Source organism: Parathielavia appendiculata (assembly GCF_033297405.1).
Source record: "Parathielavia appendiculata strain CBS 731.68 unplaced genomic scaffold N657scaffold_1, whole genome shotgun sequence".
Taxonomy (NCBI): Eukaryota; Fungi; Ascomycota; class Sordariomycetes; order Sordariales; family Chaetomiaceae; genus Parathielavia; species Parathielavia appendiculata.
The window spans coordinates 836713-861714 of NW_026944220.1; the positions used below are offsets into that span (position 1 = coordinate 836713).

Here is a 25002-nt window from a genome sequence, read left to right on the forward strand (position 1 = left end):
TCTGGTTCGAAAGGAGGGATCACGGTAGACATAGCATTTTTAGATGCGCTAATCTGGTAATACCGATAGTTATACAAAATCGACTCCTTTGACTCTGTTGGGCTTATTAACCCTTTGTTTCCCAAACCGGAGAACCGAGGCACAAGCATCACCGAGAAGAGAAATCCTTCATTCAATGGTCCCCGCTGCCCAGGCCTTCCGTTTCACTCCCATCTCGACGGCTGCTAGCCCCCAATCCTCACCGTGGTTGTGGCTTCCCGGGCTGAGGCCGGCCCTGGCCTTCGCCTGCTCCTCGCTGAGCACAGTGAGAACGCCAAAGATGACGGGGACGCCAGTGTCCAGAGACACGCGCATCAGACCGTCCGAGACGCTCCCGGCAATGTACTCGAAATGCATCGTCTCGCCCTTGATCAGCACACCGATGGCGATGATGGCGTCGAACGGGCCTGTGGAAGGTGAAGATGAGGAGGCGGTGGGCAGAGATGCCAGGTCCGCGGTCGAGCTGCCTAGCAGATCACCTGCCGAGGCGCCGCTGCCCGCCGATGAGGATTGCACTTGTGAGGCCGCGTAGAGGCTGTCGGTTGAGGCCAGGGTGAGAGTATTGTTAGTTTGTTTGTTTGGTGTCGTTTTCAGGTCAGACCAGTTAGGAAGAACCCTTTGGCTGAGGTGATTTTGAAGGGGCTGGCTACATGCGATAACTCATGATGATCGGAGTGAGGGTGGACAGAGAGAGTGAAATGGGCGATGAGCGATGGGGTACAACACGTACCGTTGGACGGCGATTGGCAGCTCCCATGAACCCGGGACCGTCTGCATCACGATATTCGATTCCTTCACGCCGCACTCGAGAAGCTTGGCCTTCGTGCCCGCGAGCAGGGGCTCGATAATGGTGTCATTCCAGCGCGCGTGGACAATGCCGATGCGCAGGTTGCTGCCGTCGTGGAGCTGTGGTTTCGGGCCTTTGTTATGCATCTTTGCTCGAGGGCAGAGGGGTGGCAGTTGGTGAGTGGGATATGGAGGCTCTCAAATGATGTGGGTTGATCAATTGAGTTGTCGAGTAACCCTGTTGTTGTGTCGTGCAAGAGACCTGCAAACGCCGGTTTCGTGACTCAACCTGAGGAGCATCGTGGGGCTCAGGAATGGAGGGCAGTCAGCCCCACTTCCCCAGGTTGGCTCCCACTAGACTCACGGGTCCGTGTCGCATAGTCATCGCCTGTAGAAGCCCCCAGCCCCTGATCAGTGTCAACACTCAACAACTCCTTCCTGGTCGGTTTTCGGTCCTCCTTCCTAGGGCAGTTGCCCTTGCGGGAAGTTCCTGAAGTCAAAGCAAGAGCCACTGTGATAATTGTAAATGCTTCTGGTCATGCGGACTGCTACGGTAAGGTACGTCGCTCAGGTCACCGAATCTCCTTCGCTTTCAAACTGTCGACCGTCCGCCATGTGCAGTATCACTAACACACCTCACTTTTGTTACGTGTTGCCGTGGTGATGGGAAGAATCAACATCCCCGCTTACCCCCTGGTTAGGTAGCTTGTACTGCATTGTTCTGACTCAACATGCCAATCTCAGCTCTCCCCGAAGGCACTGTCCGCCGATTAGGATCAACGCTTGCGATCACTAGCGCCGTGCTCCTGCTCAAGGAGCTCCTCGACAATGCCATTGACGCTGGAGCCACCTCGGTCGATGTGCTGGTCTCGTCCAACACAGTTGACAAGATTGAGGTTCGAGATAACGGTCATGGCATCAATCCCACCGATTTCGACTGCCTTGGTCGCCCCGGTCACACCAGCAAACTCCGATCCTTCGACGAGCTAGGCACTCTAGGAGGCGCCACGTTGGGATTCCGCGGCGCCGCACTGGCGAGTGCCAATGCCTTGGCCGACATTTCAATCACAACTCGCGTGTCAACCGAGCATGTTGCCACCGTTGTCTCTCTTGCAAAGGGCGGAGGCGTCGGCGCACAGCGCCGTGTTGGTGCTCCAATCGGTACCACCGTCAGTGTGACCGGCCTGTTCTCTCATCTGCCAGTCAGGTTACAGCTCGCCGTCAAGGAGGCACCAAGGAGCCTCGTTAAGATAAAGGGCCTACTGCAGTCGTATGCTCTCACGAGACCCGGCCTGAGGCTGCGATTAACAGTGTTGAAAGCTCCCAATTTGTCGTGGTCTTACGCCCCAGCGCCGAATGTCGGTGTCAAGGAAGCCGCCATGCAGCTGTTCGGCGCCGAGCTCGCCGCTCAGTGCACGTTCCGGACATTCCCAAGCGACAAAACGCCAGATAATACGGGACTGTCACGCAGCCAGCCCAATCTTCAACATTCGGCCGAGCAAGGCCCGACCTTCGAGGCTCTCTTGCCGAATCCCGAGGCCGGTCCCCAGAAACTTGCCAAGGGAGGTTTCTTGTCCGTGGACTCTCGGCCAATTTCGTCGACGCGAGGGACGGGCAAAAGACTCCTCTTCATATTCAAGAAGCACCTTGGAGACCACTTTACCAGGGCTCGCCCAGGAGAAACCCTTAGGGACCCCTTCATCGTGTTGAATATTCGTTGTCCACCGGGCAGCTACGACGTCAATGTCGAACCGGCAAAGGAAGACATTCTGTTCAAGGAGGAGCAGCGAGTCACCGATCTTTTCGAGTCATTCCTTTCTGTCTTCTATACGGCACCTGAGCGCCGTGACTCACGCCAGCCGCGGATCACTGCGGTGCAGCGGGATGATGAAATGCCCATTGAGGCAGCTCCTGAACTGCCTGTCCGTCCTTCGGCGCCACAAGTAAGTAGGCATCGAGATCCACATGGGTGGTCCCCGCTGATAGTTCCCAGGTCTCAACACCAGCGTGGAGGATAGATATGTTTTCTGGAGTCGATGCGGTGAGCGATAACGATAACGACGGCAATGACCGCTATCAAGAACGCATCTCAGAGCGGAATGAGGATGACATGTTTCCAACCCCTGAAAAAGACCGCCTTGAAGACGATAGCGAGGCACCTTCAAGGGAAGGGTTGAACCCCTGGTCCATTGCCAAACTCACCAGCAGGAACCCAAGGACCGAACCCCGACCTGAGCGGACAGCGCAGGAAAACCATCATGAGACTCAATCCCAGCCGCCGGAACGCGGTGTTCCCGAATTCACCGCGGCTTCTTCGTTACTCACCCAAGAACCCCACGCAAGAGAACAGTTGCAATCTAGGCATACGCGCCAGGGCAGGCGAGAGATTGCATCATCCACTGGCGGTTCTTTGTCATTCACCCAAGAGCCCCACTCAAGAGCACAATGTACACGCCAGGGCAGAGGGGGAAATCCAGCGTCGACGGGCAGGCGCCTCCAGGACATCCTTGGAAACCTCTCTAACAGGGCGAACAGCGGTTCCTCTTGGTCATCCAACCGGCAGACGCAATCTCGTCGTAGTCTCGGGATGCACAGTCCGCCGACGTCATCGCCTCATGAACACGAACACGACGGAGGTGGTCCAAGGGACCAGAGTCGTCCACGCCGCGTCTCAGGGCCCAGAGGCCTAGTTCAGTCTCAGATATCATTTGACAGGAACAACCACCGACATCCGCGACACAATGACGCCGATACTGACCTCGCCGAGCAGGTGCTTGGGACCCCTAGGTCAGCGCGGCGCACAAGAGCCTCGGCATCGACACATCACGAGGTCACTGACCAGACAACGACAGCTTCTACTCTACTGGATCCGAAACATCAGAGAGCGACTCTACAGCCGTTACCGTCCCTCTGGCCTCACAACGACGGTGGTGCGAGTGAGAGACAGACATATAACCCTTCAGACGAACAGATCCGTGGAGAGAATGCTCAGTCAGGCCTGTCAACTGATGACCCCAGGGAACACCTCATCAAGCTACAGCGACTCGCGGCGCAAAACTCAAACAAGAAGCCTAAGCGACTTAAGACAGAGCAGCTGCCCCTCGAAACGGTCCCGCGGGGTTTCCAAACCTGCATCTTGACGTTAACCGTGCCGGTCGATACGCATGCATTAGTGCGATTGATCTCCGATGAGAAGCACTTTGACGCATGGCTGGTTGACGGGAAGCTGAGAGATGCCTTTAAGAACGGAACCAGCCCTGAGGACACAGCCGCATTAGTCCGGCCACTGTTGGTGCGCTTCAGACCGGGGACGACTGCAACAGCTTAAGAGCGACTCCGCCGCCTTGCTGTCGTGGCATGAATCCCGCAGCTCACTCCGGCGAAGCATTTGCTCACTCTTTTTCGTTCTGGATTCCTTGCACATGACTGGGAGGATCGGTGGCATGATCCGTGAGAATCCCTCCATAGACTGCTCTGCCACTAATACGGACGAATTGTGGCCCGAGGTGGTCCCGGTTGCGCACCATCAAGGACCAGGTAGGACACAGAACTGCGGTGCCAAACACAGATAACACTTGATGCTGGGAAGGAGTTGCCATACTGTTCAGTTTATTTGTCGAGCCGGTCGGGTCGTGTTGACGACGTTGGAGGACCTTGCTTTGAGGCGTTCTGGCCCGGTGGATGATCGAGGGGAGATGGCAACGATGCCTTGCTTTGAACCCCTACCTTATTATAGTTGCTCGTATTATGCATACCTTGTGTTTGGTATCAGCTCCCCTGTTTCACTGCCGATGGAACCAGCCAACATATCTTGGTCAGCTAGGTATGGTTGAAACAAAGGTGGAAGACTTGTTGGAGAGTCAAAACGAGGTGTACAGATTGCTGGTCTGTAAGGAGTAGTGGACCATGTGCTGGGGTACTTGATTGACACGAGGCCGAGTGCAGATGCCCTGTGTCAAATTGTAGGACGAGGAGGCTCGCCAATCCTGTGGAATCGAACTCTAATACAGTTGTACTTGAGGTAATGACCGCGAGTGGTTAATAAGCCGACCGCTGGAAAGGCCTGTGTTCCGTTCCGCGGGCCTTGCTCAGATCCTCGTGTTGAAGGACGGTGGAACTGCCACAGGGAGGCCTTGGTAACAGGTCAAAGGTATCCGTATATGTACGGATTACATAACGTGGAATGGTCTCGGGAACTGCCAAGCGCCAATGCCCGCCAACAATGAACGTCATCACCAGCTCAGCCCAGCCCCACAGGGCCGTCAACCGCGTACAGCCAACCAGCGTGCTTGGCTGCCGCCGATCAGCAACCCACAAGTGTTTAACGTTAGCGAGAGCTTGGGGGAAATGTCGCTGTTCTGACCCACTGTACCACCCCGAAACTCTCTTTTTTCTGCATCCTCAAGCGCATCCACTTCCATACTCCCTGGAGTCTCCACTTGCTTGCTTTTCGACTTTACGAGATCGAGGCCGCCGCAAACACGCTCACTCGCCGTTCACCATTCTCTGGATATTGAACACTCTACGGGCGGCCAGCCAGCTTTTTTGCGAAAACGGTGCTGCGGTCCAGGGGACTTCGGTTCAAGATGCCCAGCAAGTAGGCCAGTGCCACTTGTGCTGTCTTGTTCCCCGTCCAATCTTCCCTGCCCATCCGGGCTCGAGTCAGCCGGCCGACGAACAAACACGCACTTGGCATCTCCGGCCGATCTACCTACGACCTAATCATGCGGACAGTCCATGGTCCTCGCCCGCCGCTCCACGAAGCCAAGCCCGAACCATGCGGCGCCCATCGTAGCGACGGCCGCGGTGGGCATCCATCGTCTGGCCGTGCCCCGTGCCATGCCCCGTCTCTCGCCTTCACCAGCTCAACCGGATCACGCTCGCCCGCTGTCCCTTTATCCATCGCTGCCGATAAACAACACTTTCGCTGTCGCTTCCGCCTGCCATGGCACCCCGTCGTTGCGGCACTCACTTGGTTACTACTTGCACCGGGCGCCCTGCTCCGTCCCGCCGCCGCAGCGAACGTGTCTTTCGAGAACTGCTTGTCTGAGACATATATCAAGAACGTGCCTACGCCGCTGCAATGGGTGCCAAAGTTCGTCGACGCCTCGTTCAACTCGACGGATGGAAAGCACACTCTTCGTGTGACCATGTGGGGGAATGTAACGGGCGCCTTCACCAACGTCGCCCTGCCGTCGGCTGGGAGCCCAGACTGGCAGGACGCAACCAAGACGGACGGCAAGATCCTGGATGAGCCCGAACCGAACGCGCCGAATCCCAAACTCACAACGCTCCACAGTAGGATAGACGTCCTCACTTACCAGCCCTGGAGCGAAAACACCAACTTCTGCAACACTTCGCTGGCGAATGCCTCATGCCCGCTTGCGCCCGTCTTCCTGGATGCCAACTACAGGTAAGGGCAGCATACCGCAGCTTCTTCCCCGCTGTGTCCCAGCGTGGTTGGGCCCTGCATAGCCAGGCCGAATCTTGGATGGATCGATGCTGACATGTCTGCACTGTCTCCTAGTTCTCGACATCTTCTGCCATCCGTGACCATGAGCAACGACTTCTACTCGTCCTATGCCTTCACTTCCTTTACCGCCACCTTCATCATTATCTATGGAGACTCCAAAGGCACCAATATCGGATGTGTCTCAGCCTCTGTGACGCCGGATCTGGGAGACTTGGCTTGGATGCTCAAGTTCCTCTCCTTGGCTGTGCTGATGTTTGTGGGTGCCGCCACCGTCTTCGCTGGCATCTTCAGCCCGTGGGGCGCCGCCGACATATTCCACTGGAGCTCCAACTACGGCCGTGACCCAGACCTCCTTCGTCTCGTCACGCCTGGCTTCGGAGATTGCCTGCAGTATATCCAGTTCGTCGTCCTCACCGGAGGTCTGACCCTAAATTATCCGGGATTCTACCAACCCATCGTCAGCCATGGGTCCTGGGCGGCCCTGATGTTCAACCACAGCTTCGTCAGCAATGACCCCGGATGGAACAGCGTGCAGGATGGCATTTACTTCACTGACGGTATTTACGGTCTGCAGAGGCTTGCCCAGTTGGTCGGCATGGGAAACGTCGACGACATCTGGGCCGGTATGATGGTCTGCTTGCTCGCCACCATTGCTGGAATGGTTGTGCTTGTCCAGGCCGGGTTTCTTGCCCAATGGCTCTACCGGTTTGTGAAGAAGGATTCTGAGGAGGATTTGCGCGCCAAGAACATCCCCTTCACCCTCGGGAACGTCATCAGGACCGTTCTGAATTATTTCCTCCTACCGATTGTGGCTTTGTCGACATTCCAGCTTGTCGTGGCCAGTGACTCACCGGCTTATGCAGTCGCGCTGGCGGTCGTGACCTTGGTCCTCATCATCGGCTTTGCAGCGTGGCTCCTGTACCTTATCGCAACCACGAAACCGAGGGCGTTCTTGTTCGACGACCTCCCGACTGTCCTCCTCTACGGGCCTCTTTACAACACGTATTCTGACGAAGCCGCCGCCTTCACACTCATCCCGGTCCTTCTCACATTTGTTCGCGGCATTGCTATCGGAGCTGTTCAGCCCGCCGGTGTTGCCCAGGTGGTCCTTCTCGCCATTTGCGAGGTGATCCAGATTCTGACACTTCACGCCTTTCGGCCCTTCCACTCTCCCACATCCATGAACGCCTACCACACGCTTTTCTCTGCGCTTCGCCTCATCACGGTCCTCCTGATGGTGGCCTTTGTCCCTTCTCTTGGAGTGACGGATGGCCCCAAGGGCTGGATCGGCTATGCCATCCTTGTCACCCATGCCGGTGTGCTCGTCCTCGGCTTCCTCCTGAACGCAGTGCAGACCATGGTCGAAGTTATAGCTCGGATGCTAGGAGCCGGAGGCGATGATATTCGCGGCCAGTCGAGAGGGGGTCTGTCCAAGATATTCGGCATGCGACAGTTGTCGCGACGCATGTCTCGACGGGAAAATGGTCCATCCAGGCACAGCCAGCTGTCCAGCTCGGCGATGCTTGATGCCGACGAGTTGTCCAAAACCGGATACGTCATGACCGGCGGCCGTGTCCGGAGTGAGTCTGCCGGAAGCATGGGGATGCTGATGCACCGTCGCCAGAGAAGCTCGTCTGTGTTGGACAGTCTGAGTCTCGATACGCCAGCGCGGAACCTTGACAGTGGCGCAAGCTCCTTCACCCCCACCACACCCGGTGAGGCTAGCACCTTCTCCTATTTGCCATCCCCAAAGCATGTCGTGCGTCACCAAGGGCCCTTCGGTATGCAGACGCCGGATCCATATTATCGTCCCCCAAGGCAACGGCGCGCCACTCTGGAGACGTCATCTTCGCCCTCGTCCAGGACAGCCGGGCCGCGGCGGACAGGTGACTGGTCTCAAGGACGTATGAGCCAGGCCGGGTCCGGCAGCATCGGAGACCCTGTCGAGATTGGCGCGGCAATCTCTAGGGACGCCACGCCTGCGCCATATCCGGTTCCTTTTGTCCCGCGGACCGACTATACGACCCGCGAGGTGGACTTCTATTACGGCGTCAGGGGCGAGAGACTGAACTCGGGCGCGCCAAATCGTAAGCTGGGGACCGGTCCTGCCGATCCGACCGGCCCGGTGGCCTCTGCCGCCGGTTGGTTCCGGAGCATGTTCGGAAAGAAAGGAAAGGACAAAGGGAAAGGATTCGAGGTTGTCAGGAGCGCACGGATGCCACCAGCCATGCGTGCTGCGGCTGCGGATTACGAGGAGGACCCTGCCCCGGAAGGAGTCCCTGTTGCGATGGGTGTCTTGCGAAACGGGCCTATCGAGTCGGATGACGAGGATGAGGGGCGACGAGATAAAGGTGCCTCTCCAATCGATGACACATTGCCGGAGCAAGAACCACTCAACGACGGAAGGATTTCTCGCGACGACAGCATGGACGACTTCGGCACTACAAGCGCACCACCCCAATTGCCACCAATGTCGTTGGTCACAGAAAAGGCTGCCGAAGAAACGAGAGAAACTTCGCTGCTTGGTGTGGACGATGATCTACAAGTTCCAGAAGTTCCTCGGAAGAGCTCCAAGCGGCATTCGTGGGCCAACTCGCAGAAGTCGGAACCACCGTCCGTACCACAAACAGTCGAACCCAGCCCGTCGGCGGCGAACCTTGCTCCATCATCTGCGGCGGCAGCACCGTCCCGATTGCCGTTTGAGCGGACGCCTTCCCAAAAGACGGGGTCGTCAGCAGGACTCACCGACGACTTCGTCCAGGCTGATCTGCACGGGCCCAACAAGGGCACTCCCGAGGAGAGACATGCCGGGTTTGGCTTTGTCAACCAGGGTAGCGTTAACAGAGTCGAACGCGAGGTTAATCTGCTGGGGAGTTCTGCTGAGGTGGTTGATGAGCGACGATAGGCTTTTCCCAATGAGCCACGCAACGTTTTACCTTGTTGCTGGAATTTGCTGGGCACGCGCCCTTTAGGTATCTCCATCCATCACGTTTCTTTCCCCTTTTGTTCGTCTTGTGTCTTAGTTTCATGTAATTTGGGGTGGTGAGTGCAGGACTGTTTCCATCTATCTGGGCCTTGAATTTTGGCGGCGGATTCTCCATGGGACGGAGAGGCATGATCTGCCGGTTTGTACTTTGTGATATGCTTGCGTGGAAGTTTAGCGACGGCGCACAAAAGGGGGGCGGTACTCGATCATCTTCTCCCCGCGAGTCTGATATCTCGTAGATCTAATGCTGTACGCACACCAGGCGGGAATTTTTGAAAGGATCAAGTAGGAAAGGGATCGCATATGGTAGCGGAATACTCAACCAGGGTGCTGTTGGAGCTCAGCTAGAGTGTCTTGTTCCCGATCAGCGCATGGATACCGTCTCTCGGTAGCAATGTTGATGCGTGTTGACTGGGATGGTCTGGGTAGCTGTTCAAGGTTTAATGGTATCGGGTAAGGAAGAGGTTGGGGAGAAGGTATCAGAGTCGAATCCGGACTCTAAACAACCGAGCAACGGTCCTTCATTCATACTCAAATTCTCGTTAATACTTGCTGTGCTCAAATGACGCCGACAACGGAACGCGAAGTATGGGTATCAGGTCATTTATTCATGACTTCGCGAGAGTCAGTGCCGAGCATAGATGATAATGGAAGCCGAATGCAAGACATGGGCGAGACGCATGCAGGTTCATCCATGCCGCGTGACTATCGCAAAACCGTTAAACTCAAGTGCCAGTGGGAAAATGAAACAGATCATATCAACATACGCCTCGCAAACATAGAATCCCAGGCCAGTGAGCCTTTTTTATAAAATGTCCATCCCCGCAGCGCCAACAGCGACTGCTCCGACCAGCCCGGCACACGCTGCTACCGCTGCCGCCGTCGGTCTCGCCGCCGCCGCCGCATTGCCTGAGCCAGTACCGAAGTAGAATCCGCCGGCGGTCGTCCCCGTCATGGTACACATGCCGAGCTGGAGGCCGCCGCAGGCCACGCTGGAGAGACTGTTGCAGATGCTGGTCGCTGCCGTAGGCGCGACGCTGATTCCTCCCCCGGCCGTGACGGTTGTCCCCCCCCCGCCGGGGACGACGATAGTGACGGCGTACCCGGCGCTGCCGAAACCGCCGAGCTGCGAGGTACACGCCGCGTGATTGGCGCTGCACTGTTTTGTTCCAGCCAAATTGTCAGCCAAACTTAAATGCCCATTTATACGGTGAGCCCGGAGTTATGGATGGGAGGCGTACCTGGCTGACGGCGGCCGAGCAGTGGCCCGGGTTCGCAAAGGATGTGGCGATGTAGGGAAAGGAAAAATAGACGTTCGAGACGTAGGAGACGGCTGTCGTGGGAGCAGGGCCCGAAGACACGAAGGATGCTGGCGCGGTGCCGGTACATATGGCGCTGAGAGGGTAAGTAGAGACCTGTGGTCAGCACATCTGTTTGTGCTTGCCCCCTACGGTAAAGTAGGCCAGGCCGAGTTAGGGTGGGTGAGGATTTCCGCTCACTTGACAGGACAGCAGGCTGGGTTGCCGTTGGCGTCAAGAGCACAACTTTGGCCGTTCTGGCAGCATACACCATTGAAGATGGCACCTTGGTCGGCGCAGCTGTGGAAGTTGGCGAGACATGCTTGACGTCTCACGACGGCGGCTCCCGTTTCGACTGGCCGGAAAGGCTGCAGGCTGGCGCAGACTGCAGATGTCCATGCAAGTACCGCCCAGGCATAGGACGGCGGTCTGATGCCCATCCTCGCTCGGCTCGTTTGTTCTTCGTAATCAACGGGGGAGCGGGACCGGCTGGTGACAGGAACCGGAGCTCAAAGCGCAAAGGAGAAACGGAATTGGATTGCGCCCAACGCCTCGGTGGATATTGCGCGCGCAGATCCGGTGAGGACTGGCAAGTTCATGCAATCGAAATAGACAGTGCGTTGCTCGTCAAGAAAAACTGCATTTGGCCGTAAACAAATCATCATGATATCTACAGGAACCAAAATAGAGGGGCGCGGCGCTGAACTGCAGCTCTGCGGCACTGCGGCACTTCTTGCGATGATAGGTGAGCGCCCTTATTCCGGAGCAAGTGTGTACGGAAGTTCGTTACCATATCAATCCAGTCCAAGTACGGTGCCGCATCTGCACGTCCAACACAGCACTGTACGCAGAAGCTTGGCTTGTTGGTGAAGCTTCACAAGCTCGCACCGACTGACCAACCACAAGGCCGAAACCGCCCAGTGATGTCATCCGCTTGCTGCCCAGCAACCCGCAAGCCGTGAGGTCACCCTGGCCCATCGGAACTTTGATGGTGGGTGTCCGCGGGGTAAAATGCAACATAAAACGTTGACACAGAACACGTGACGGATATCAGATGTTACTGCCAGAGGTCATGGACAAGCCATTGCTTCTGAGCCGTCGCTGTTGAGATTTGGCCTTGACGAAGGGCATGGTGGCGTGGTGACCTCGAAGTGGCCCATGTTATCAAGCACCTCGCAAGTGCCCGAGGATGGCTTGTAACCGCAGAAGCGCGTTCGGCTCAGGGGGTCTCTGGCCCGGTTCCGTCGCTTCGATCCGTTTGATTTCGGTGAGAGCCTCGTCGACGAGAGCGCTGAGATCTCCCCAAACCTCGTCCTGGTAGCTCGTGAGAACCCGATTCCACTGGTCGATCCAAGGCTTCCAAGCGTCTCCAACATCCGACACCCCTAGGTGCATGGAAAGGTCATTCCTCTGTCTGTTCTCGGGTGCCGTCTGCGCTCGGAGATATCCCGGAATGAAGTTGAGCACGCTGTCCCACACGATCGACGTGCCCTCGTCTGTCTCCCCGCCGAACAGCGCCTTGCGCAAGCCTGCCAACTCGTCCTGTGAAGGATGGTCGGTGACATGTTCGAACACTTGGTTGAGGTCGGCGTCACTAGAGAGTAAGACGACGACGTCGGCGCCGTCTTTTGCCTCTTGCTCTGCGACCGAGTGCGAGGCTGGCTCCTTAGCGTTCGTGATCGACGAGACGGCGTGTGGGCGAGGTCCGAGGGACTGCCAAAGAGTTTCGAAGCTGTGTGACTCCGACAGGCTCGGGGCGCATCCACTGTCGAGAAAGGCGGCAAAGGAAGCCTCTTCGCGCGCAATGTGTTCCTGCGTCTGGCCCATCCTCATGGTTTCGCCGCTTGCAACGTTGGGCCTCAGTCGGACAGAGCTCTCGCCTGCCCTCGCCAGCGCCTCGACGGCGCCTGACGACTCCCCCTTCTCGCTTACCCCAATCAACGCAGCTCCTGGTGGTCCTGACAGGAGGAAAGATGCGGCCGACTGTGCCATCCGAGGCAGCGACGTCCCCGAGGCCGGCGTTCCTGCAGCGCCATGGGCCGGAGTTGGCTCCGGGTTGGGCTCGGCATCCTTGCCCTTGCCCTTGCCCTTGCCCTCAGCCTCATGGCCTGCTGCCTTGCCTTCCATCCTGCCTAGTTTGACTGTCTTGGACAGGTAAACTGTAAGGACTAGGTTCAAACCCGGCCAATGAGATGTGTAGGGCTCTGGAAAGGACAGCTGCAGTGCTTCCACCAGCAATCGTCAACGAGCGGCGACCACGTTCAAGTGCTCGCTGCTGGCCAATCAAGAGGTGCATGCGATCATATGAGACAACGCGGTTGGGTTGGGAGACTGAGCGTTGCTGCCCGGTGTCATGTAACAATGGTTTACGAGCAATGTCGGGCGTACGGGGCAGGATTCTACCTGCAAACTGGGGCTTTGTGGTTGAGTTTTGTGACAGACAAAGTCTGAGAGAAACTGAATGGAAAGTATAAGAAAAGTAACGTGCAGTGGGTAGTGCAGCAAGTCATGTCTTCATAGATACCGTTATTCATTAAGGGTGTTCAGCCCCGGTGGACATGCGATCCTCTGCTCCACCCTCGATTAACCGCGGTCCATATCACAAGCAAAACATCATCAACCGCCGATGATCATGTTGGGATCAAGTTAAGCCACTGATTCACGGAGTTCGTCACTCAAAGCGGGTCGGGTACTCTGAGTGGTGCTTACTTACTGTGGTACAGTAACAGGTATTTGTACATCGCTTATGTAAGGGTATCCATTCACTGTTCTTGTATCCGTACTGTTTGCTCATGCTCATGCTCGTGGGGCGGCCCAAAACCTAAGCAGTTTGGCCGATTTGGGCGCTTCAGCAGAGCACTGTCAATCTCGCATTGCGCCAACGACAGCCAGCTGAGGCTCCCGTCGGTTGAGGTCAACCTAACCTGTTTCCAACAACATCCGTCCTCCCCCATCCACGCCAGCAGCTGGCCACAGTCCAAGTGCGCATCAAGATCTCACATACGTCCTGCTTAGGTATTTGGCCGAAACCTTGACCCCGCACTCGCTTCATGCTGAGACCAAGCTTGCTGCCAAGGCCCGCCTTCACCTCTTTTTGACTTCTTTTGGATCGTCCCGTCGCTATCGTCCCGCAAACATCACACATCTGTCCAAGGTGGCACAGTCGCTTCTCGTGTCGTTCCCCGCCGACCCTCACCGACCCTCAGCACTTCCGCTCAGAACCGCCTCGTCAACTTCCAACATCCAAATAACTGCATTGGGTTAGCTCCGCACAGCTCCTAGACATCCCCGGAACCATCGTCGAAACCCCGCCTCCGAGCCAGACCTGACACGGAACCAAGCCGCGGGCATCTTTCTCTACCTGCCTACCCCAGATCTGATTCCACCCCGTCGCTTCGGCACAGTCGCTGCCACCGCCCATTCTCGCGGGCATTTGTCGACAGAGCTTGCTTCCTCATTGCCCGCTCTCCCCGATTGTCAAGATGGTGGACACAGAAGCGAACGTTCCGACATGGAAATTCACCCAGTGAGCTCCCTCGCCTCTCCCTAGCGTATCCTGTTTCAAGCCAAGCTAACCACCGAATCATAGGTGCTTTGGTGATAAGGGAGACGTAGAGGATATCACAGAAGGTGCGACAGGATCTTTTCCACGTCCAGGTCGCTATTTCTCTTTCATATGGCATCGCGCATCATGGTATTGGGCCTTCGAACGACGACTGTGTGCTGACCCTCGCTCTTCCCAGCCGATATCATTTCCACTGTCGAGTTTGATCACACGGGTAATTACTTGGCGACGGGCGATAAAGGTGGTCGTGTGGTGCTATTTGAGCGCAACGAGACAGTTAGTCGAGAATGGCCCAGGCCTGCTCCCAGAGGCCGTTCCTTTCTCGCCCGCAGCCCATTACTGACGCCCATGACAGAAAAAGTCCTGCGAGTACAAGTTCCACACCGAGTTCCAGTCACACGAGCCCGAGTTTGATTATCTCAAGTCGCTCGAGATAGAGGAAAAGATCAACAAAATCAAGTGGTGCCGGCGGCAGAACGCTTCCCACTATCTGCTGTCGACAAACGACAAGACTATCAAGCTGTGGAAAGTGTTCGAGAAGTCGCTCAAGGTTGTGGCCGAGAACAATCTCTCCCACGACTTGACGCCAGCAAACATAGCTGGCGGCGGTGGAGCCCCCCGCCCGATGCCGCACGTCCAGTTTCGCAATGCCAGTGACCTGAAGCTCCCCAGGTTGACCCATCACGACACAGTCGTCGCGGCCGTACCCAGGCGGACGTATGCTAATGCCCACGCCTACCACATCAACAGCATCTCGGTGAACAGTGACGGGGAGACGTTCATCAGCAGCGACGACTTGCGCATCAACCTGTGGAACCTCAACATACAGGACCAGAGCTTCAACATCGTCGACATCAAGCCGGCAAATATGGAAGAGCTCACCGAGGTGATCACGGCGGCCGAGTTCCACCCCCTGAGCTGCAACTGGTTTATGTATGCTAGTTCCAAGGGGACCATCAAGCTGGCGGACATGCGGGAGAGCGCCTTGTGCGATCAGCATGCGAAGAGTATGTGTTACCAGATTCAAAAGAACCGCCCGTGAACTGACGGTTCAGCGGCTAACCTGTTTTGCGTGTAGTGTTCGAGCAGGAGGAGGATCCCTCCTCAAGGTCCTTCTTTTCCGAAATCATCTCGTCCATCTCCGATGTCCGCTTCTCGTACGACGGGCGATACATCCTTTCGCGCGACTACCTGACAGTCAAGATCTGGGATGTGAACATGGAAAGACAGCCAATCAAGACGATTCCGATTCACGAGCACCTCAGGCCGCGGCTCTGCGACACATACGAGAACGACAGCATTTTCGACAAGTTCGAGGTGGTGTTTTCGGGCGACGGCAAGAACGTCATGACGGGAAGCTACAACAACAACTTCATGATCTACCCGTCGGATCCCGAACAAGAGGTGGAGGTGGTGCTGCAGGCCGATAAGTCGGCCTTCAAGGCCAAGAAGGTTGGGGTGCCGACGCCCATCAACTCTTCCACCAGCCCGACCGCGAACGGCAAGAAGGGAAGCTCGCGGGCGGGCAGCCCAGCCGCGCCGGGTCAGGGCCAGAGGATGCGCAAGGAAACGGACGCGGACCAGATTGACTTCAACAAGAAGATCTTGCATATGAGCTGGCATCCATTTGAGGACAGTATTGCGATTGCCGCGACTAATAATGTAAGCGCCTGCCTTGACCCCACGTGGTCGTCTTGAACACGTTTTCGTTTGATTCTGCTAACGCACACGTTCAGCTCTTCGTCTTTTCTGCCTTGTAGAAAGAGATACTCTCAACCTACATGGCAGGCGCAAGTGTCTGCACGCATCCGCTTGCGGGCGCTCTTGGGAGGCCCCACAGGGCTGAGGGTGGCCCCAGATCTGAGCCGGTCCTGTGCACTTGACGTGACCCTGCGACCCTCACGTCTCTGGTTCTCTACCACGAGGCTTACGCGACGTCGACCAGCCCCGGTAATGGTACATTGGCGGAGGGCGCTGGGCAGAGAGACGGGACAGGGAGGGATAGGAACTGACAAGCCACAGAGAAGGCTGAAAGGCGTTGGTTGGCTGACACGGCAGTAAACCATGACATTGGGAGGCGGTTGGCCGGAACGGCGATGGTTTTGTACCTCGTCAGGGCGCTCGGGCATTACCATGTACCTCGGCAGTAGAGAGTGTCGCATAAGACAGAGTTGCACAGGGGCGAAGATTGCAGAGACAGGCTAGAGAGATGCATTCCAGCACGTGGCTCGTGGTCTCCCAGGCTAAGGTATTGAATTAGGTACAAGTACCACACTGGCCTACGCATCGGTCAAGGCGGAAGTTGAAGGTTGGGTTTCAGCCAGCAGTGACCACGGGTACCTATGCAAGTAGTCAACACCCGTGGACGCTGTATAGCTTGTCGTTTAGCAGTCTCTATGTTCGCATGATTAGCCGTCAGGATACTTGGTCTTGCTTGTGGTATTTGTAGCTGCATTGATCCGGCCCCCCACATCCGACATGGCCCAGTTGAGCCGAGATGCCCCGCCAGCACGGATTACCCTGATGTTGAGAGGGTGGGGCGATCCGCCAATTAGTCACGTCAGCCAAGAGTCCAATCAACCGGTCCACAGTTTGGATACTTAGCATGTTTATGGCGCCCGCACTGTGTATTTTGACTGCAGTCGTGACGAAGACGTCCAGATTCAAACAGCCGAGTCCCATTCCGCAAACGCAGCAAACAGGGCAAACACCTTCCTCATCGCAAGCAGACACCTTTCCAACCTGGCCTCGACCGCACGCTTGGTAAGCGTCGTTTGCGGAGCACACGCGGAACGCACCGTTACCAAGCTCAAGCTTCGCCGAAATCGCGGCGCGCTTCGCACATTGAGTGTGTGCGACGCGACACCCATCAGAACATGTCCGACCAGAACCACGCGCCGACGTCGCGGTCCAAGCCGCCGCCGCCGGGCGAGGAGGAGGCGGGCGCGGTGCTCAAACTGGGCGAGTTCGAGGACGTCGACACTCTGACGCTGTCCGAGGCGTCGCTCGTCATCAACGCGCTCATGGCCAAGCGCCGCAAGGACCGCAAGGACCGCAACGAGACTGACGTGCTCAACAAGACGCTTGCCTACCTCGACTCGTTCTCGCGCTTCAAGCAAAAGGAAAACGTCGAGGCTGTCGAGCGGCTGCTGAGCGCACACAAGGAGCTGACCAAGTTTGAGAGGGCGCATATCGGTAATCTTTTCTTTTTGCTCTTTCACTCCCCTCTCTCTATCTCTCTACGTCGATATAACCCCATCTGTTCTTTGTAGAGGACGAGACAGATGTAGCAGGACGGACGCTGACTGGTTCCTGATTTCCCAGGTTCTCTCTGCTGCGACAGCGCCGACGAGTGCAAGACGTTGATACCTTCCATAGCCGACAAGATTAGCGACGAGGACCTCCAGGAGTTGCTCGACGAGATGGGCAAGCTCATAAGCACTTGATCTGGCCAGTGGCGGATTCGTGCTATGTGTGCTGGGTGGATGTCAGGGGATGCGGGCTTCTTTGACAACGCCGGGCAAGAGGCTGAGCCCTGGCTGGAACCATAGAGTATAGGCCCTGGGGCCATAGACAGGGCCTGGAGACGAGAAGAGTCATACGCATATCGCCACATATCTATGGACTGTGGTTAGGGTGGTATAGAAAAAGGCTGCATGGCATGGCGCACACTGGCTATAAAGTTCAGATTTGTTCTCTTTTCTTGTTTTGTTTGTTGTCTTTGGCTGTAATACCCCGAACAGCCGTGTGGCTGTCTTAACATGAATCTGGCTACATCTCCCAACTCCCGGCCTTTGATGTCAAGCTATGTGGTTAACAAAGCCAAGAGATAGATTCTCGTCTCCATCCGCAGCTTTCTCAACCCAGTGGTATCATTTTGACCAGAATGGCGAACAAGATTTCCCCAGCACCCCGAGAAGTTTCACCTACCGCATATTGAACCCCCTGACTCTTGGTCGTTCTCATAACTGCACGTCTTGAAACCTCGTCCAACTGTTTGCGTACATGCCAGCTTCCCGCTCTTCCTGAGTCGAGTTGAGCGTCGCCCGGAGCCCTTCCTCTGCTTCAACAGGCGGAACGGGCCGAGAATCGAGTTCAGTCGTCTCGCTCCAGGGTCCTGGAACCGTCCCTGCTTCATGAACCTGAGTTGAGTCAAGCTCTGAAGGGCTGCTTGGCAGTCCAGGGGCCCACGAAGTCTCGGCAGTGAGAGGACTGGCGAGGCTGCTATGTGCGCCGCTGGCCGATGTTCCCGAGTGATGCTGTTGGCCATGCGCGAGTGGACTGAAACCTAGCATGCTTTCCCCTTTGCCCATTCGCCCTGTTCACGGGATAAGTCAGCGTCTGACGCTTCCTCAATGGAAGATGCTTGCAGAGCACACCTTCATACCTTCTGTTCTGTCGAACACGCTGCCGGGGCCAGCCTGAGCCATGGGACTAAAGATGGATTCCAGGCCCGGAGGCACGGGCTCATCCCCATCTCCCGATGAGGCCAATCGCTCTGCCTGCGCATGCGCCTCTGCCTCTTCCTGTTTCTCGCTCTTCCTCCGACGGCGCCGGCTCCACCACCAAAACGCGCTCAGCGACACGAATATGGCAAAGAAGCTGCAGCCTATTACGATCCCGACGAGGCTGCTAACGGAAACTGTCATCCCATGGCCGCCGCTGCTCTCAGAAGCGGCGGTCGATGTGGCGGAGCTCGTGGGTGAGGTCAGTGCGCCTGCACCTGGGGTTGGCGTTGACGAGGAGGAAACTGATGAGGGTATGGGTGTCGTGGATGTTGTGGATATCGTGGGTGTCTTGGATGTCTTGGATGTCTTGGAAGTCCGGATTATTCGGGATGATCTTGTGATCGTCAAAGTCGAGATGCTGCTAGGTACAGTTTCAGTCTCAGTGATGATTGTCACTTCTTCGCTACTGGTTGAGGTTACGGTGATCGTGAGGTTTGGTATATTCTCGGCCTGAGGGCAACCGATCGGCGATTGGCAAGGGTCAACATTGCAGCACCCGCTATAAGACGGAGTTGTCCAGGTACATATGTCCCAGAAGTATCCGCTCTGGTCGCAATCCCCGGTAGACGGCGCGTCGACAGTGGTCGAGATCGACGCCATGGTAGTCTGACTTGGACTCTCGCTCCACCCTAGTTGCGATAAAACTCCATCCTTTAGAAAAATCGGAAAGCCCAATAATTGTGCGGTGGGATTATTATGGTGATCGGTGGAATGCTTCTGGCGACACTATCCTGGAATAGCTGCTATCCAGGTGGCATCGCAGGGAAGAGTGTGCGCAACAAAGGTGGTTGTCGAGCAAGTGAGTGAAGGGGCTGAACAGAGATCTTCGGATCTGGAAAACCGCCCGAGATTCTTGAGCTCTGATTGTGCAAGTGCTACTTGAGCCATGTCCGCGATTCGGACGGAAGGCACGGTGCCAGTTCACGGTACTACGAGGCTGGGGGCTCTTGCCTCAATAACCAACTCAACCAACATCAACTCCAAGTCTTTCGGCAGTGGCCGTAGGCGTTAAGCTGTCTTGGAATCGTCAGCCGATATCATCAAAGACAGATGCGCTTTCACATATTCGAGGGCCATTGAGTGCTTGTCCTCACATCTGCGTACGCTGACGGTGACTGCCAACTCATCAGAAAGTCACAGGTTCATCCAGCCTGCCATTGAGGCAGACACAGAAGGTGGCACAAATCCGCAAGGCAGACCAAAGCCAACTGCCAAACATCATATTCTTCCCGTCAGGGGTTCTGCTGTACAACAGCTCAATGAGGAGTAGAATCTTCGAGAAATCCCAACGCCTGTGCTACTCGCCTTGTCTGGGCAAGAATACACCATCAAGAGCTATTTCAAGTGCTATGCTCTCAGCTTTTCGATGAGTAGCTTTGCTCCTTGGTTCCCGCCAGACTTGCCCTTCTCGGCCTGGGTCCCCTTGCCTTTCGACTTCGACTTCTTCTCATCTGCTTTCTCCGCAGTGCTGGCCGCCTCCCCAGCTGCTGCCGACTCAAGTGTCTTCTTATTTGAGCGGAGGAGTTTGAGCAACTCTTTCTTGGCCGAGAAGTCGGGAGCTTCCAGTAGCCCAAGCACAGTAAAGGAGCTTGGCCCTGTTGCCCACTGCACGATATGGTCCTTAATGACCGGATAGAGGACGTCGGCAAAGTTGAGCGGTGGATCAACCCTCTTGACGGTGCCTGAGGCCTTGTCGAACCTGCCACCAGCAATGAGCGTCTTGAACATCTTGCCGCCGTGTGGCGTCAGAGATATGTGTGGCGGTGGAGGGTACAGAGGGTCAGCGTCTTCAGCTGGCGCTGGCGTAGGTTCTCCTGCAGCTGTTGAGGCTACTGCCTCCAGGGCAGTGGACTTGTCGCCTGTCGCAGACAGCAACACATCGGTAACGAACTGGCACCCGAACGACGTAGCCACGAGGTCCTTTGGCGAGGCAGCAATTGCCGTTAGTAAGGGCTGAGATACGGCTGCCACCAACTCCTTGCGCCGGACGTCGGCATCTTTCTTGCTTGTCTTCTTGCGAATTTCGTGAATCTCAGCGAGGAGATCCAAATCATACGCATGACTAGCCGGGAACAACGACTTTGACTGCCCCTCAAAGAGGTAACAAATCGTGATGCGTGCGTTGAGATCGTTGGCGAGAAAGATGATGTTCTCAATGTCTTTCTCCTCGTTCTTTCCAAGGATTTCAGGAAAGATGGTCTTTGAAGTCAAGACAGTATCGTCGATGACGTCGTAGGCAGTCAGGATGATCATATGGCCGTGGGGGTCACCGCACATGAGTTGGAATGTGTCCTTGTACGTCTTGAGAATCTGCTTGCGATCCTTCGCACCTCCGTGGGCCAGGAGCAAGCACACCAGGCGGGCTCCGGACTTGGTGAAAGCCATGTTCTTGAGCAGGTCGCCGTTCTCGTCATCCTTAACGGTCTCCACGAATTCCTTTAGCTCCTCGCTCTCGGGCTTGAGGTTGAGAAAGTACTGCAGCATGGCATCGTGGAGCATCGTGAATCCCGTCATCTTCTTCTGAATAAGCCCATTGGTCATGGCAAAGAGATTCTTCATGACGGGTCCACGCTTGCTGGGTTCCTCGGCGAAGATTTTGTTGAGATCCGCAGTGATCTCCGCGCTATTGCCCGGTTTGAAGAGGGCAAACTCAGGTCCATACCACTCCCGTAGCATATGGGCTTTCTGCTCCTTCGTGGCCACTCCGCGGTAGATGTCGTCCAAAATCCACGAAGCCTCCGCGTGGTTGATGAGCTTCCTCACCTTGCCGTAGAACTCCGGAACGATGAGATCGCGGATCTCGTCATCGTTCTGCACGAGAAGTTTCCCAATTAGGAACTTGGCATATCTGCTCTCGGCGAGCTGGGCATAGGTACCCTGGAGCTCCTTCGCGATCTGCTTCCGCTGGGCAGGGGTCGAGTACTTGATTGCCGTCTGGACAGCGCGTACGGCGTCATGCTTGAGCACGAAGTCCTTTATGCGACCGGTGATAATGCTGTACAGTTCGTCGACGAGCTGCTGGCGCTCCTCCTTGGGCACATGCGACTTCCGCCGCAGCTTTTCCCATAGCTTCTTGGTCCGGTGCACCTCATCTGCCAGTGGTTTTGCGGCCTTGCGTTCCTGTGCCAACTTCTTCTGCTTCGCGTGCGCCTCGCGGGAACTTTCGGCTGAAGGAACGGTTAGATAGAGCATGAATGCCACCGATACTGGGAAGAAAACAAACCTCGTTCAACCGGCATACCGTTCCCGTTTGGCTTGCTTGATCCCCGGGGGAACTTGGCCTGTTTCAACTCAGCGCCGCCATCGCCTGAGTCTGAGAACCTGCTACCACCACTGTCGGAGGCAACCTCCTCCTCGTCGTTGAATTTCCGGTGCTTCGGCCCGGTCACAGTCTTTGCCTTTTTGGAGCGGTTCCTGTCGCCGCGTTTATCGCCCGAGGGTGCCTTTCGTTTTGCCGAGGCGGTAGGAGCTGTGTATTTGGGCGCCATTCTGGTAAACTTGAATGATGTCCCAGAGCAATGTGGTCCGAAGTCCACTGGCAGAACCAGAAGTCTGCAACCGGGCCAGTCTGATTTTTTTCTGGAGCTCGACCATCAGACCCCTGCTTTTGCCGGGCGGTCAGTCGTCGCAGGCCAGGGGTCCGGTACTGAGCCCCACCAAAGATGGGCTTGGCTGCCCCTCAAGTCTCATTCATGTTCGGCATTCTTCAACTTCACGGTTGTGGTAGGAAAACTTTCGCAACCCAGGTTCTGGAAGCCATTACACACCGACAACATCATTGTCCCATTACTGACGGTCGCGATAAGGGTTGAAATGGGACGCGAGGAGCAGATTGAGGAGCGGGAGGTTCTCGACTCTATCTTCCCAGACGAGATTACAGGTGCGACTGAGACATGGCAGATCGGTCTAAAAACTTGAATGAGGGCTGATATAGGCGCTCATGGTAGACATATCCGAAACCGAGTACAGGATATCAGTTACCCTCGACATCCCAGACGATGAAGCCGAACCGCCAGTCATGCTACTCACGGTGCGGTATCCGGAAGATTACCCGGACAAGGCGCCTTTGCTGGAGTTAGCGGCACCTCAGAACTCTACGCCTCACGAATACCTGAACATTGCCGAGGACAAAGACCGACTGCTTCAAGGGCTGGAAGCTACCATCGAAGAGAACCTGGGTATGGCCATGGTGTTCACTCTGGTGTCGGCCTTGAAGGAAGCCGCGGAGCAATTAATGCAGGAGCGCAGAGATGCCGCCGCGAGGGCGCACGAAGAGGCCCTCCTTGCAGCCGAACGCGAGGAGAACAAGAAGTTCCACGGCACACCGGTCACCCGAGAGACCTTCCTGAAATGGCGGGAAGGGTTTTTGAGGGAGGTGGAGGAAGCCCGCCTCAGGGAGGAGGAAGAAAAAGCGGCAGAGATGAAGAAGGCCAGAATAAAAGAGCCGGCACGGCTCACCGGGAGGCAGTTGTGGGAGCGCGGTCTTGTCAGTGCTGGTCAGGAGGATGTCGAAGAAGATGGAGTGCCAGCCGACGATATGCAGAGGCTCAAGGTCGGTGATAACTGACACCTGCTTGCTGCAGGTAGTTCAACTCATCACTGTCGATGACCAATGAACTGCGAGACACAACATGACCTCACGCCACTTTTTGACACCTCTACCATCCGCATACCGCTAGAGCCTTGACATGAGTTTTCCACCCAAAACGCCGGGGATACGCCACATATCCGGTGGCCATGTAACCGTTTATCATCGTCAGGCGGACTTTCCACATGCAACAAAAGGACGAGATCCTTTCATGACTTCATATTCGTATCCTCGTCGCCATCATCCAGACCCTCCCATTCCTCCTCATCTGTATCTTCCCATGCATCGTCGTCCTCTCCATCCTCGACAGACTCGCCAAGCTCGCACTTGATGGACTCGAGCAACTCGTGCGCGTGCTCCCCTAACCTTTCGTCCTCGTATTCTTCTTGTTTAAAGACTTTCAGGCACTGAGTGAGCCATTTCCTCGACGATCGCCAGAGAGCCTTCCATGTCTCGGTGTCGGAAGGCTGGTCCCGATTCTTTAGCTTCTCTCCCAATCTGTACCTGGCATAACCGCCGAGATACAGAGCCTCGACGCTCCGATCGTCCTCGGCTATTAGACGCTCAGTGACCTCTCTCGCCTGCTCCTCCATATCGACCTCGATCAGCAGTCGGACGAGGCTGACCCGGGAAGGGAAGGGCGGCACGCCGGAATCCTCGGGCGCGAGATCTACCCAGAGGCCCAAACTCCGCTTCAAAGCTTCCTGAGCTTCTCCTGTCCTCGTCTGCGAGATGCGAACATTGGCGACGGTTTGCCATGTCTCGGCGGATTCGGGGGCCAGCATGGTGGCCTCAGTGATGAGCGCCTCGCACCGCTGCTCAGCATCCTCCTCCCAGCTGAGATCTGTCATGTAGACTTCTGCGACGGCGCAGAGGGTCTCTGCGAGCCGTTTCCGCTTCTCGGCTATGACGGCCTCCTGTGCGTCTCGGGTCAAGGGGCGGGATTCCAGCGAGTCGGTGAGTGTTTGGATTTGGGAGCGCAGCGCGGCGGCGCCGCGGTCGAACCACGAGACGCTGTTCTGGCCGCCCTCTTCGCTGAGCTGCGCAAGCCATAAAAACTTTTCGGGGCCGCCGCCGAGGTCCTCGGGAAGGGAACCGTCCTCGTCCGCTTTCACGGCAGCAAGGAAGAAGGCGCGCGCCGTGTCGACCTCGCCCAACTCGACGTGGATTTGGCCAAGTAGTGACAAAGCTGCGCCAGCTTGCCTGCCGTCCTCTCCGATGTGTTCGTACGCGACAAGCGCTATCTTTGCTGCGGTCTCGGGGTCGCCTTCCTCGAGGAAGGAAGTGGCTTGGTTAAGAAGCGCTCTCGGATTGACATTTGGGGCTTGCGCCGAGGCCTTGGCTCGGACTCGGTCCCTCGCCCTGTCTTCAGACTTCTTCTTTGGCTTTGTCGGTGCCATCTTGCTGGAAAAGATGGGATCGACTGGAGAATCCGAGGCTCGAGTGATATGTGGAACGACACCTGCCGGATCTGAAGCCAAATTCACAAGCAGCTGGAAATTTGGGCTTATCGCATTGAACTTGTTATAGATAATGAATGGCGGGGAGCTCCACCACGCATCTGGAGCCATAAAAGCCCGAAGCTCTACGAATCCGTAGAGGTCCGAGCAAACCTAATTGAGCTCTCACTTCCACACATTTGCTACCTACTGTGGATATGCCTTCCCGACCGTTAAAGTGTCCCATCTATTACACCACTATGCCTCCTGTTTGTAGCCCCTTCGTACCCATCATATCGGGACTGCTACAGAATCGAACC

General features: G+C 56.3%; 11 protein-coding genes across 11 annotated transcripts; 5 read left to right on the forward strand and 6 right to left on the reverse strand.

The window, feature by feature from the left end:
- Nucleotides 1-7: 7 nt before the first annotated feature.
- Nucleotides 8-972, reverse strand: N657DRAFT_585145 (Lumazine synthase; the record flags this gene model as incomplete). The annotated part of the gene is made up of 2 exons (XM_062789780.1): nucleotides 8-574; nucleotides 770-972. The coding sequence occupies 2 exons, from the start codon at nucleotides 970-972 to the stop codon at nucleotides 169-171; spliced, it is 609 nt and encodes a 202-aa protein (XP_062652076.1). The 3' UTR covers nucleotides 8-168.
- A 584-nt stretch (nucleotides 973-1556) lies between these two features.
- N657DRAFT_629433 (uncharacterized protein) lies at nucleotides 1557-4153 on the forward strand (the record flags this gene model as incomplete). Its single annotated transcript, XM_062790885.1, has 2 exons — nucleotides 1557-2768; nucleotides 2819-4153. The coding sequence occupies 2 exons, from the start codon at nucleotides 1557-1559 to the stop codon at nucleotides 4151-4153; spliced, it is 2547 nt and encodes an 848-aa protein (XP_062652077.1).
- A 1396-nt stretch (nucleotides 4154-5549) lies between these two features.
- Nucleotides 5550-9203, forward strand: N657DRAFT_561246 (uncharacterized protein; the record flags this gene model as incomplete). Its single annotated transcript, XM_062788049.1, has 2 exons — nucleotides 5550-6238; nucleotides 6353-9203. 2 exons carry the CDS (start codon nucleotides 5550-5552, stop codon nucleotides 9201-9203), a joined length of 3540 nt encoding a protein of 1179 aa, XP_062652078.1.
- Nucleotides 9204-9648: 445 nt separating this feature from the next.
- Nucleotides 9649-11133, reverse strand: N657DRAFT_13628 (uncharacterized protein). Its single transcript, XM_062785911.1, has 4 exons — nucleotides 10784-11133; nucleotides 10526-10679; nucleotides 10052-10443; nucleotides 9649-9989 (listed from the first exon to the last, which is right to left on the reverse strand). The coding sequence occupies exons 1-3, from the start codon at nucleotides 11020-11022 to the stop codon at nucleotides 10090-10092; spliced, it is 747 nt and encodes a 248-aa protein (XP_062652079.1). The 5' UTR covers nucleotides 11023-11133; the 3' UTR covers nucleotides 9649-9989; nucleotides 10052-10089.
- A 497-nt stretch (nucleotides 11134-11630) lies between these two features.
- N657DRAFT_638762 (uncharacterized protein) lies at nucleotides 11631-13140 on the reverse strand. The gene has a single exon (XM_062791653.1). It carries the CDS (start codon nucleotides 12707-12709, stop codon nucleotides 11747-11749), a length of 963 nt encoding a protein of 320 aa, XP_062652080.1. The 5' UTR covers nucleotides 12710-13140; the 3' UTR covers nucleotides 11631-11746.
- Nucleotides 13141-13831: 691 nt separating this feature from the next.
- Nucleotides 13832-15882, forward strand: N657DRAFT_13478 (protein phosphatase 2A regulatory subunit PR55). The gene is made up of 5 exons (XM_062785898.1): nucleotides 13832-14108; nucleotides 14172-14212; nucleotides 14326-14423; nucleotides 14503-15154; nucleotides 15226-15882. The coding sequence occupies exons 1-5, from the start codon at nucleotides 14065-14067 to the stop codon at nucleotides 15843-15845; spliced, it is 1455 nt and encodes a 484-aa protein (XP_062652081.1). The 5' UTR covers nucleotides 13832-14064; the 3' UTR covers nucleotides 15846-15882.
- A 900-nt stretch (nucleotides 15883-16782) lies between these two features.
- Nucleotides 16783-17815, forward strand: N657DRAFT_638763 (uncharacterized protein). The gene is made up of 2 exons (XM_062791654.1): nucleotides 16783-17342; nucleotides 17472-17815. Exons 1-2 carry the CDS (start codon nucleotides 17024-17026, stop codon nucleotides 17591-17593), a joined length of 441 nt encoding a protein of 146 aa, XP_062652082.1. The 5' UTR covers nucleotides 16783-17023; the 3' UTR covers nucleotides 17594-17815.
- N657DRAFT_13667 (uncharacterized protein) lies at nucleotides 17724-19628 on the reverse strand. Its single transcript, XM_062785914.1, has 2 exons — nucleotides 18535-19628; nucleotides 17724-18465 (listed from the first exon to the last, which is right to left on the reverse strand). Exons 1-2 carry the CDS (start codon nucleotides 19253-19255, stop codon nucleotides 18110-18112), a joined length of 1077 nt encoding a protein of 358 aa, XP_062652083.1. The 5' UTR covers nucleotides 19256-19628; the 3' UTR covers nucleotides 17724-18109.
- Nucleotides 19629-20002: 374 nt separating this feature from the next.
- Nucleotides 20003-22143, reverse strand: N657DRAFT_563182 (ARM repeat-containing protein; the record flags this gene model as incomplete). Its single annotated transcript, XM_062788195.1, has 2 exons — nucleotides 20003-21822; nucleotides 21879-22143. The coding sequence occupies 2 exons, from the start codon at nucleotides 22141-22143 to the stop codon at nucleotides 20003-20005; spliced, it is 2085 nt and encodes a 694-aa protein (XP_062652084.1).
- Nucleotides 22144-22468: 325 nt separating this feature from the next.
- N657DRAFT_676118 (RWD-domain-containing protein) lies at nucleotides 22469-23222 on the forward strand (the record flags this gene model as incomplete). The annotated part of the gene is made up of 2 exons (XM_062795872.1): nucleotides 22469-22535; nucleotides 22603-23222. The coding sequence occupies 2 exons, from the start codon at nucleotides 22469-22471 to the stop codon at nucleotides 23220-23222; spliced, it is 687 nt and encodes a 228-aa protein (XP_062652085.1).
- A 230-nt stretch (nucleotides 23223-23452) lies between these two features.
- On the reverse strand, nucleotides 23453-24643 carry N657DRAFT_562903 (uncharacterized protein; the record flags this gene model as incomplete). Its single annotated transcript, XM_062788170.1, has 1 exon — nucleotides 23453-24643. The coding sequence occupies one exon, from the start codon at nucleotides 24641-24643 to the stop codon at nucleotides 23453-23455; it is 1191 nt and encodes a 396-aa protein (XP_062652086.1).
- Nucleotides 24644-25002: the final 359 nt, after the last annotated feature.

Bases quoted from the DNA above. Each gene is read 5' to 3' on its own strand.
- N657DRAFT_13628 (XM_062785911.1), bottom strand. From the start codon at position 11,022: ATGGGCATCAGACCGCCGTCCTATGCCTGGGCGGTACTTGCATGGACA. The intron at 10,680-10,783 runs GTGAGCGGAAAT...TTACCCTCTCAG, and splicing joins CCAGCCTGCTGTCCTGTCAA to CGCCATATGTACCGGCACCG. The intron at 10,444-10,525 runs GTACGCCTCCCA...GGAACAAAACAG, and splicing joins GCTCGGCCGCCGTCAGCCAG to TGCAGCGCCAATCACGCGGC.
- N657DRAFT_638762 (XM_062791653.1), bottom strand. From the start codon at position 12,709: ATGGAAGGCAAGGCAGCAGGCCATGAGGCTGAGGGCAAGGGCAAGGGC.
- N657DRAFT_13478 (XM_062785898.1), top strand. From the start codon at position 14,065: ATGGTGGACACAGAAGCGAACGTTCCGACATGGAAATTCACCCA. The intron at 14,213-14,325 runs GTGCGACAGGAT...CGCTCTTCCCAG, and splicing joins CGTAGAGGATATCACAGAAG to CCGATATCATTTCCACTGTC. The intron at 15,155-15,225 runs GTATGTGTTACC...TTTTGCGTGTAG, and splicing joins GTGCGATCAGCATGCGAAGA to TGTTCGAGCAGGAGGAGGAT.
- N657DRAFT_638763 (XM_062791654.1), top strand. From the start codon at position 17,024: ATGTCCGACCAGAACCACGCGCCGACGTCGCGGTCCAAGCCGCCGCCG. The intron at 17,343-17,471 runs GTAATCTTTTCT...CTGATTTCCCAG, and splicing joins GTTTGAGAGGGCGCATATCG to GTTCTCTCTGCTGCGACAGC.
- N657DRAFT_13667 (XM_062785914.1), bottom strand. From the start codon at position 19,255: ATGGCGTCGATCTCGACCACTGTCGACGCGCCGTCTACCGGGGATTGC. The intron at 18,466-18,534 runs GTATGAAGGTGT...TCCCGTGAACAG, and splicing joins CGTGTTCGACAGAACAGAAG to GGCGAATGGGCAAAGGGGAA.